Source organism: Pseudomyrmex gracilis, unplaced genomic scaffold, assembly GCF_002006095.1.
Source record: "Pseudomyrmex gracilis isolate BER0280 unplaced genomic scaffold, ASM200609v1 scaffold_78, whole genome shotgun sequence".
Lineage (NCBI taxonomy): Eukaryota > Metazoa > Arthropoda > Insecta > Hymenoptera > Formicidae > Pseudomyrmex > Pseudomyrmex gracilis.
Window position 1 is genome coordinate 94,759 of NW_018020662.1, and position 11,189 is coordinate 105,947.

Below are 11,189 nucleotides of genomic sequence, written 5' to 3' on the forward strand. Positions count from 1 at the left end.
GGAAGCAAATAGAATTCAGCAGATAGAATTCAGATTTATGTCATTTATCAACGATCTAATTTAAATAATAAAAACAAATGTAATCCTTTATATACATATATATAAATATGTATAATCAAAATTTTTACTTAAAATTATAACATTAACGAAGAAAGTATCCATTAATTTTACATATATACATATGTATACACATATATATATATTTTTCTATATATATATATAGAAAAAAAATTTAATTATTATATTTAATAAGAATGTACATATGTATGTACGTAGATATCGTGTGGATAGTGAAAAAACGATCGTTCGTTCCTTCGTGATCGAACGGCTAAATACATCGCTGCGGAATAAATATTTTCGTAGGTAGATATCAGAGTCTGAATGTCAGAATACAGAAATAGGGTAGACTGTCGATATGTACATACAAATGTATAATATATATGAGCGGACAAAATCGTGTGAACGTGTCGTACCAATATACATATACCGGGCGATACAATTGAACATCGATTATATATACTAGACGACACATACAACAACAATAACCAATATGGTAGATTGTTGAGATGTCACCTCGCGCGAGCTCTCCTTGGTAAATCCAATATATATTATTTGAAATGAAACGACTGCAAGGAGCCTTTGCAGGCTCCTGTATTTAGTACCGATCTCACTTTTACACAACCATGACGCTCATAATTCTCTGCCGTTTTAACTCAATAGTATGTGTAGTTTGATTGATTTTATAATAAAATTTGACTATTTATATTGTATAACACGATGCGTTTGTTACTTCTTAATTTTTTTTCTGTATATTGATCAATTGATAAGAACTTCAAATAAAGTCGAAACGTTTTGACAAATATTGTTTCAAACATATATTATTACTGCACAATATCCTGCAAAGATTCCTTATAGCCGTTTCATTTCAAATAACAATAACAATGTTGACATTGATGATGACAGTGATAACGACAAATGACATCTCAAAAAGAAAAACGATATCTTCGGTGACAGCAACGATTACAACTGTGATAACGACAATGTGGACGACGATGACGACGACGCTCCGTGACGACGTCGTCGACGATAACAGCAACCACGACGGCAACGACGACGACGACGACGATGATGACGACGACGACGACGACGACGACGACGACGACGACGACGACGAGCACGACAGGCCCATTGGAAAGCCAGGGTCCCGCTATCTGGTCGGCCGCTAGGCCGAGGTGAACGAACCTGAGCCCGCCTACTGACTACCTGCCAGCCTCGAGCTCAGGCTATCTCACTGTGAGCGAACACGAGGAGCGAGCCAAGAAGAAGGACAACCATCGGAGAACGAGTGGACTTCTCGCTCGCGCTGAGTTTCCTCCTCACCTACAAATTTATTCGACACCTCGCATCTGTCTGCGACATGCTAATTCTTCGCTCTTCTTTTTTCTTTTCGAGAAATTGTAGAAAAACTTCATCCAATATAGCTTTCAAAAATCATTTGAAGCGTTAGATGTTACTTGAAGTTGTGATAGCTGATAATCGAGCCAATAATCTGACGCGCGCTTCGATGTAACACGATCGATTCGCGTTACGAGCTCTGTAGCACACACATGGATGCATTTGTAACTATTTGCGTAACCACTAAAAAGAAGTTTGTTCATAGAAGCTTTGACTGTATGTTTTGCGTAAATATAAAAAATGATCGACGAAGAAAGCAATTTATTTCTGCAAAATTTAAAAATTGCAACAACAAAAAAATCAGAAAAAATTGTCCAATCGGATTTTCGCTCTGAGAGAGATCGGCTCTAAATACGCCAAAGAATCAACTCTTCGGGGGGAAAGAACTTTCTCGCCTTCTAGACGCGTTATAGAGGAATCAGAGCTTGCAAACTCATGACGTTCTCGAGCACGAAGGTCGTTTTGTTGACCTACTGATCTATCCCACTTGTTTCCCACTTGATTCATCACGAATTTTTCGTAATTAGATATAAAGAGCGCTCGATGAAACGTATCCAAACGTCAGTGCATCAAAAGAATTATGACGAAATGAAAAAACATTGGAATAGACAATAATTTGTAATTAAAAATCGATACAAAATTCACCTGTGTTAGAGCAGCGAGAAAAAGCAAGTTCGCTGATCGAGATAATAAAATTTTAAACGGTCGACGTACTCCGGATTGAGTAACGAGTTCATCGTGAAAGGTCAGAAATTTAATTTAGCTGATCGTCAACATATTGATACTTGTCCTCTGATGTTGCCGGCGTTATTTTTCGTGATAACGATATATTAGGTGTGCCAGGTATACGAGGGTATATTTGTGTGTATTTGGTCGACGAGGGAAAGGACTTTTTTTTTCTACATTTTCAAATAAACCTTTGTAAACTGCGAAATAATGTTGCTTCTAACGGAGATATGACGGACTTTGTTGTTGTTTTTGAGAAATCATGCATTTGTGAGAATAATAATTATCTAATAATAAAGAGATACACACACGACAAATTCTTTAAATGTTAACGAAAAATTTCAATTTCAATTCAATTATCTTTTTCCAGAATTTTCGAATATCTTTTTTCCAGGAATTTGAATATAAACACAAACAGCGCGTCATATTCTCTTAAAACATAAAAAAAAAACCGGTTTTTAATGAAGAAGGCGCGCGACATATAATAATGATGTATATAAAAAAAAAAAAAAAAACAGTGTGTCGCCGTCGAAGAAAAGTGTTGAAATCTGGAAAATGATTTGGGTAAACCGCTCGAAAAATCGATCCGATCATCGCCGATTTTGTTATCGTCCAGTCTTCTCTCTTTCAAACCGGTTTCCATCTCTTTTTTGCTTCCACCTATTCTCTCACAATCTGCCCTTCTCAAATATAAGAAAAACAAATAAACAAACACAGTCAAAATTGAACCACAACAAGAAGCAGCAAAATTTGATCCGATATTTAGGATGGTGAAAGAAGATTAGGTAAAAAATGATCTCGATTCTATTGGGAATGGTATTAAGTATTGTTAGTACTGTGTTAGGTGAATAATATTTCTTTAATAAATTTAAAATATTTATTTTCTGCACGATATTGTGTGACATACATAGATCGACAATGAAAAAAGTTGCAAATTATATTGCTATTTAGTGAACTCTAATAAAAAAAAGAATAATAATGAAAAAATTTAAATTTCATTATTAAATATGTAATTTTTAAAAAGTTTTTTACATATCTATTGCTATGTATTTTTTATCGTAACTGCTTACTTTTGTCAGATTTCTGTGGATAGGAACAACATAAATTTTTCAATTATGGCGCAGCTTGGGCGCGAAAACTTGAAAACTCTTTGTTTTATCTTATTACACACAGTTTCCTACAGAAATCCTACGTGTGTGGATGTAGAACTTTTTGAGATAAATTCGTGATTTGTTGATGATCATTTTTTAAAGGGATCAAGTTGATTTTCGGTGAGACCCCAAATCCTTTGGCGATGAAAAGAAATCGCTGATTTTCAACATATCCGAGAGGCGCGCACACAAAAGTGCTTACCTGATCTGATGGCCACTACGTCGGCAATGCCGGAAAGAATGGCGGCAGCAACCGCGACGACGAGTGTAATCCTGATAGTTCTCCATCGCACAACAGGTATCCTAGCTAGATCCTCGGTACTTCCGAAAGGGCCGATGCGTGGCCGCACAGCCATCGCACGCCGTATTGTTTTTTACCCCTTTAGTTCACTCCTATTTTTCTCTCTTGTTCTCTTTCACCGGCGCTCTCTCCGCAAAGACACACACTTTGCACGCAAATATATGTCAGTATAGATTTAGGTTTGTTTTTATCACTTCTCTTCTCTTATCAATTTCTCCAAGTAGCGAATTTGAATTTATTCCGCACGCAAAATTAGAATGCAAAAAAAACGCAACAAAATTAAAATTAAAAAAAAAATAAAACGACGGCGCGGCACGAGCGAACGCGAGCTCAATTCATGGCTCGTGCGTGCGACGTGAACACGGTCGCAGTCATCGGGCGACTAACGCTGACGAATGCAAGCTGTTTGTATCTCAGACGGACCCAACATGGCGCTGTTGTACTCCTTCTGACGTCTAAATCATCACGACAGAGTAGGAAGGGTCTGTCGTATTCTGATTTGATGCAAGAAAAACGCGCGAAACTCGTTTGGATCTCGAAGTTGCGACGTTTTTTCGAAAATATAAAATAACGAAATTAAAAACCACTTTTCAATTACAAAATAATTCACACGTAGATATTTCTTCGTGAAAGATATATCTTCATTGTACATTGAAATACATTAATAGCTTTCCTTTTATCGCGCGACGTTTACGTAAGGAGAGAAGCCCCTTACTTTCCCTTCGAAAGACATTAATGCACCGCAGTGTACTTGGAACAAAAGTTTCTTCAAATCTGTTGCTAACGTGCACAACATTCTTATTGATAGCAAGTCAAGAATTCAAAATATCGTCGAATATATATTTTTATTTAAACAATTATGCTAATAAAATTTTATTTTATTTGTTCTTCGCGTGAATAATTATTTGTTATTTATACTATGTTTTTTTTTTTTTTCTGCGATATCTTCAGTATCCGTTGAGAAATGAATGAGAATGACTGTGATTTCTAGCGTGCGAAATGAAAGTCAGAAGGAATTTGAGACTTTTCATGGATCTTAATTTCTGTGGCAGGTTTTATGTGATTATGCACCAAAGAAGAGAACAATTTCCGTGGAAACTTTCACATGACAACAGCGAAACATAAAAAAACGCAAACCTTTTTCTTATTCTGTTGTATAAAACGCGCGTATTTATTTTTTACATATTTTAGACACTATTGTTTATATCTTTGTACATTTTTTTTTTTTTTATAATTGTACACCTTTCGTATAATGTGTAATTTATTTTGCCTATTTGTTTCGTCTACAGTCAAATTGTTTTCAACAGTTGGTATAATTGTATATTTCCAGTTTATAATAGACGTATCATCACTGCGCACATTTCCTGATGATTCTCGCGAATGGCTATTATTCCGAACTTGCGTCACGGTAGCTCTGAATTCTCGTAGTCTCTCGGATTCTCTTCGCGAACTCACCTTGAAACCCGCGTTATCCGTGTGCGCATTCGCTCACACATCGATATACGAATTTGGAAAATTCCACAATATGACTGAAAATTGTCGCGTTTCCTTCTTCTTGTATCTTGCAAGGCTTCTATTACGAGTTCGTAAGCGGCCGCGATGACACGATCGGTAGGATGAAACGTCTGCGTTCGATGACCGTATTTAAATCTGACGACAAAAAACAAATTTTGTACAAGGGAAACGGTCGTGCGACATATCATCGGTTTGCTTTGCTTCCTTTCGGCAAAATAATGTAATTATTTTTTTACATTTGTTATTTTTTTTGAATAAATTCGAGATCCTCGGGTTCTTAAAATCGGAATTTCTCAGAATTGTTGGGTTTTTCAGAAGTCGCTGTTATTCGAATTTTTATCAAGGATGTTTTAAATAACGATTTGGACCGTGATTTATTATGAGATGCATATAATATCAAGGTTGTATATCAAGTTGTCTTGTGTGTATAATTACTGGGATATATATTATCAATGAGCACCACGACCGTACACGGGGGAATTCTCCGCTCCGTTCTTTCGCGGAGAATTCCCCCGCTTCACACTGCGGGCTGCGGTGAGGGTCCCGTGTGCCCATCCGTACACCTTTCGATTCCGCCCGATACGTTGCGCGTTTTCTCGCGAACAACGTTTATTAGCGACGAACGCCGCAAATGCCACCAGCCGCAGCCTGAGGCGTGACCTTTTCCATTGTCCCGCGACTTTAAACGTGCTTGGTTTGCTCGCGCGGTGTCATGTGGCACCGAATGCCAATCCGCTTCTGGGGCCTTTCCAAATCTGACCGAATCCGACCTAAGTTCTTTCTAGCCATTGAGGCGAGGAATCGAAAGCAACATATATCGATATATATTATCTAATTAATAAATATTAGTAACGCTCCGATAGATCTGCGAATTACAGTAGAGACTAAATTCTATAAGGAAAAAATGTCTTTTTTTCCTTGTATATATTTTTAGAAAAATAATAAGTGCCATTAAAAGAAACTATATTTTGCTTTATTCTTTCTCTGCAATAATAGCCATTGTGATCTAACTTTAAATATCGTTGAACGCGCGTGCATGGCAACAAGAAATAATCAGCAGAAACGTAATTTGTTGAAAGAACTACTTTCGATGTAATCAGTGATCTTGGTGAAAATAAACTCGGCGATCCGGTCAAAGGTCCAGCCGCAATTTCGCGTCGCGCGACACATCGCATCATCAGCGTGTCGTGTGTGGTTGACGTCCCGTTACGTCGCCATTAGAGCCCAGGCGCGTATGTTGCGTGAGTTGCGTGAGCGAGTGAATAGACGAAAGGTGATCAGGAGGAAGAGAGTAAGAGAGGAACGAGAGAGAAAGAGTGAGAAAGAGAAAGAGAGAGAGAGAGAGAGAAAGAGAGGGAAAAAGAGAGAGAGAGAGGGAGAAGAGAGGAAGGAGAGAAGGATCGAATGAGAGAAGGAGATGGTACTTAGTTATTTTGCTCGTGCGCGCTTGTGGGATTGGGTGTGGAGTCGTATGCGCGTCGGCTGGTACGGACAGGTACCAAATGCCACAAGGTCAAAACTCACAATATACAGCCTGGTGCGCGCGATTCCCTCCACTTTTTCAGCATGGAGAACTTCAAGGACTACCGCGATACGAGAAAGAAGAAGAGAGAGAGAGGGATTACTTGGCGGACTACGTCGCGCATCGTTGTAATGAATTTGTTTTTATTGTTGACACATTTCTCCATGTTGCGCAGTATAACTTCCGCAATTGAGATCGTGCAATATCGACCACGAAATCTCTTGCACGCTTTTTACCTTATACAAATATGTGCCATACATCTTTTGATAAGACTGATAACTTGGAAAAAAAAGAATATAAAAAATAAAATTTTTACGATTAAATTGCAATGATTCTTTTTTCGAGAAATTCTAGTCGTAAGCAAATTTCTGTAGGATTTTGATATTGCAACACGGTTATAATTATTGCAAAAAATATAACGAAGTCGCAGCCGGTTCAGTTTGAGGATAATTAAAAACCTATAGATATTTCAATGGCACTTCTCATCGGAAAGTAATATCGATGCCCGGTAGGGAACATGACGTCAGGAGATTTTAATGCCGGGTCATTATAACCGGCGCGGTTATTTTCGTAGAACGTTTAACCGCGTGTCGCGCACTATTGCGGTTTGAGATCGCTAATTCTACAAGTTTCTAAATTAATGTTGCATTTATCTTTTTTTTATATATACACGAATAGAGATATTGCAAAAAAAAAATAATAATTAAAGAGTACATAACAATTTTAATAAGGATCCTTGCATAAAATAATAATTAAAGAATACATTTTTTACAAAAACATTTTAATAAGGACCCTACATATACAAGAAAGTATATTCTCAGTCTTTACTCCGTGAGAAAATGTAAAAATAAAAATACTCTCATAAATGCAAGTATTTTTAATTTAAGAATGTGTAATATTTTCAATATCGACGTTTTTTTTTTTTTTTAAGTTAAATGAATCAACGTTTTATCCTTCAAAATTGACTGATGTTGAAAGTACTGCGTTCACCGTCAAGATATTAATAATCTCCGTTATCTGCGTTTTTTGCGTTGAATGATTAATCACAAAATCCATGTCTCTACTACATATATTTATTATATATATCCTATAACGTGTTTTTTCATCTTCTAATAATGACAATGTCTCTTTTGTCATCTGCTAACGGAGAAAATGCGTGTGGTTCAAGTCTTTGCTGAAACAGTATAATTTCTAATGAAACGTACAACAAGCTTTGACAATAGGTTTGTTTTTTCCCCCGAACTGGATGCGCTAGTTCACAGTCTATCTTTTTCTTTCTAATATGGATAAAAAAAAGATAGATTATATTAACTGTGGTCTAAAATAGTAGCCAGCAATCCCGATCTTATTTAAAGACAAAATAGATAAAGACAAAGATAGTAAATTATTTCTATAATTTGATCCTTAATTTTGTGTAAATGTATATTTTGATAATCTAACGCAAGCGGATAAGCGACATAAAGCTTATCTGTATATTTTTTCTTCTTCTATTATTGCTGTCTCACTTTTATATTCACTTTTCTGCCACTTAGACAACGAAGGCGCTGTTAATCTCTGTTACATAATGAAATCATCGATTAACAGTCTGTGATTTATATAATCAAAGATCTGGAGCTATGGCGGCATCAAAATCAAATGCAGCAATTTCAAGAGACTTAATGTTAAAAGCTAAATAGAATTTAAAAAAGTCATGTTGATTGATATTTATATTTAATGATTTTTACAGCAAATTTGTAAAAGTTTTTTTTAATATCTTTTACACATTTGTGTAAAAACACAAACATGAGCTTCAAACAAACTTTGCAACCGCGTGAGTATTGTAATACTTAATAATGAGTTATATACTAATTTAATTTTTTTTGTAATATAATAATTGGTTACTACAAATAATACTAAAAGAATATATATATAATTTAATACTAAAAGAATATATATATATAGATAATACTAAAAGAATATATATATATAATTTTAATCAGCTGGTGAGCGAGCATTGAAAGCATGGTCTCTAATCAGGAAAGCCATTAAATTGAAAATAAAAGTAAATAAAATGTATTGTAAAGTGCAAATTAATTTATTAAAAATTATATAAAAAACATTATCTCTCTTTCAGATTCCAAAATATCAAAATACTTACCGACTTGAGTCTTTTAATCCTTTTCAATGCGAGGTTGTCGACAAAATCTTGAGGGAAGTAATGCAAAATTATTTAAGTGGTTTGAAATATCATCCTCAAGTTTGTTTAAATACTTGTCAGAAGATATCGAATGAAGTACGCGATAAAATTTGCAGGAAGAATTATGATCGGTGATTTCTCTTTGTTAAATATTTGTGTATACTTTAGCCGCACATATGCTGTATAAAAAAAAAAAGTAATTTCTAAGATACTTCAATTTTTTGTATATAATTCTTACAGTTCATAATTACTGCTGTTCTCAGATACAAGATTGTAGTTATCATTTCGATTGTTCAGAAGTTAGGCCAAAATGTTCAGATCAATTTTGGCAAATTATGGGACATTCACAGAGACACGTACTCAACCCATGTGATCGAGACTCAAGACTTAGCCGCGATGGGCCTGGTCGTAGGAATTTATTACGAATAAAAACGTTTTGAGAAGATCGAAAATTTTGCGAATACCGAAATTTCTACGACACTCTAATGTTTTGAAGTTAAATAAAAATAAAAAAAGGTTGAATGATTTATACAAAAAACAAATCACGTGTTTCACGTTTTCTTTATTGTTATTAAATTAATATATATTGTTCGTATATATATATTTATATATTTATATATTTATACGTGTGTATGTATATAACAGCGACAAGTACAATGTATAGTTATGATTATTAATAATAATTGTAATAATCGAAGGGCACCGATGACTATAGTAAAAACGGAGAGCAAGGTATTTAACTCTCGTAATAATATCAAAACCGGCAATTATAATAATAGTTAATGATGATGTGATGACGAGGTAAGAATAAGAATGAATAACGATAATAATAACTTCGACGGGCACTAGAAAATCAACAAAATAATATAATTTAACAGTCCTCTATATTCCCTTAAAGTCCGTTCTTAATATTTATATCGCACTTTTTTTTATAGATACAGGGATACAGAAAAATAATACCGCGCGGCCGTGGTGGAATGTACTTAAGTTGTATATCACTGTAGAGTCACAATTAGAATGGTTATATAAAACTATTTGGTTTTGTTAGTTAGAAAGTAATGTAATGGAAAACAAATAATTGTTTTTACTTTGAAATTTGCGTAGTTTTTTTACATTTCTTTGCATTTATTTCTCATTATGATCAAATATTTTTTTCCATTAACATTCTAATTGTCACTCCGTGTATGTATATATGTATGCAGTATCCATATATATACACACACACATAATATTTATATAAAAAGAGGCGCGATGACCTTAATTAATTACAAGCCAGCGCCGCCGCGCCGGCACCTCATTTTATTTACACCGCAAAAATTAAGCGAATTAAAAAAAAGTCTGACCTAAATTCGTTATGCGAAATCGAATCGCTAATCTTCGAAATCAGTTTGATAGGAAAATAATATACAACTTCTTTCTTTCTTTCTTTCGACGGTTGCGTAATTTTCTTAAAAGGCAAAATTCTTGAAAACTTTCTACAAGTCTACATTTTAGAGTTGCAAAAATTACTTGGCATTTAATTTGTTCTCTTTTTTTTTAGTGCTATCTCATCTACATATATAGACAGAAATAGAAAAAACTTTTAAAAACTTTGTCGTATTAACATTCTATGTAGTTAATGAATTACTATTGCGTGTAGAGTATATCAGTAAAAGAGTGAGAGAGAGAGAGAGAGAGAGAGGGAGAGAGCGAGAGAGAAAGAGAGAGAAGAAAAAAGAATGGGAAAGAAAAAACAGATCACACGATAAGCTATGCAATAATTTATAATTCTTGTCGTGACAAATTGTAAAATGACAAAAGAGAATAACACACAAGACACGTGTCGAATCGATTAATATTTCGACAGAACAGATAAACCTTCTTGATTAAATAATTGAAAAAAAAAAAAAAAAAAAACTGACTTGTGGCTGCTAAAAGATTTTGATTCTTGATTTCGAAAATTAGGAGTTGTTTCGCAAAAGAGAATCTCCATGAATCCTTCTGAATTCGCCTATCTTTCACGGGGTCTCTTTTTATAATAATTAGGATTAATTGTGGCTTTACTTACGATCCTACCTGCCGATCAATTTTACACGCACGAGCTGCACTATGTAGATCCTTGGTCCGTTTTCGACGCATACGTTTATTTACAAGGGTTTGCACGCGCGCGCGCGCCTGCAGCGGCGGCGATGATTCGCCGCGTCGCACAAAAACAGCGAGCCAACCGCGCGAACATCGAGATCACATTTGCAAACTAATTTTCCTCCTCTGTTGTTATCTACAGATATAAAAGAAGAAAATTATACAACATAATAAATATAATAACTGCAATATATATTATATTACATAATAATGTGGTTTTTT

General features: G+C 34.9%; 2 protein-coding genes across 2 annotated transcripts in view; one reads left to right on the top strand and one right to left on the bottom strand.

Moving 5' to 3' along the window:
* LOC109855013 (low-density lipoprotein receptor-related protein 2) overlaps window positions 1-3,998 on the bottom strand; it is a 31,804-nt gene extending 27,806 nt beyond the window's left edge. The window contains exon 1 of the mRNA XM_020428754.1: window positions 3,535-3,998. Coding sequence (XP_020284343.1) covers window positions 3,535-3,688 — 154 coding nt within the window. The 5' untranslated portion in view covers window positions 3,689-3,998. The remainder of the gene's footprint in view (window positions 1-3,534) is intronic.
* Window positions 3,999-8,306: 4,308 nt separating this feature from the next.
* LOC109855010 (tctex1 domain-containing protein 1-like) lies at window positions 8,307-9,355 on the top strand. The gene is made up of 4 exons (XM_020428749.1): window positions 8,307-8,480; window positions 8,650-8,711; window positions 8,784-8,977; window positions 9,110-9,355. Exons 1-4 carry the CDS (start codon window positions 8,453-8,455, stop codon window positions 9,273-9,275), a joined length of 450 nt encoding a protein of 149 aa, XP_020284338.1. The 5' UTR covers window positions 8,307-8,452; the 3' UTR covers window positions 9,276-9,355.
* The last annotated feature ends 1,834 nt before the right edge of the window (window positions 9,356-11,189 follow it).

What these genes read in the sequence shown, in the direction of transcription:
- LOC109855010 (XM_020428749.1), top strand. Translation starts at nt 8,453, where the DNA reads ATGAGCTTCAAACAAACTTTGCAACCGC. An exon ending in CAAACAAACTTTGCAACCGC is followed by an intron (nt 8,481 to 8,649) that starts GTGAGTATTGTA and finishes AATTTTAATCAG; the next exon opens with CTGGTGAGCGAGCATTGAAA. An exon ending in TGCAGGAAGAATTATGATCG is followed by an intron (nt 8,978 to 9,109) that starts GTGATTTCTCTT and finishes TGCTGTTCTCAG; the next exon opens with ATACAAGATTGTAGTTATCA.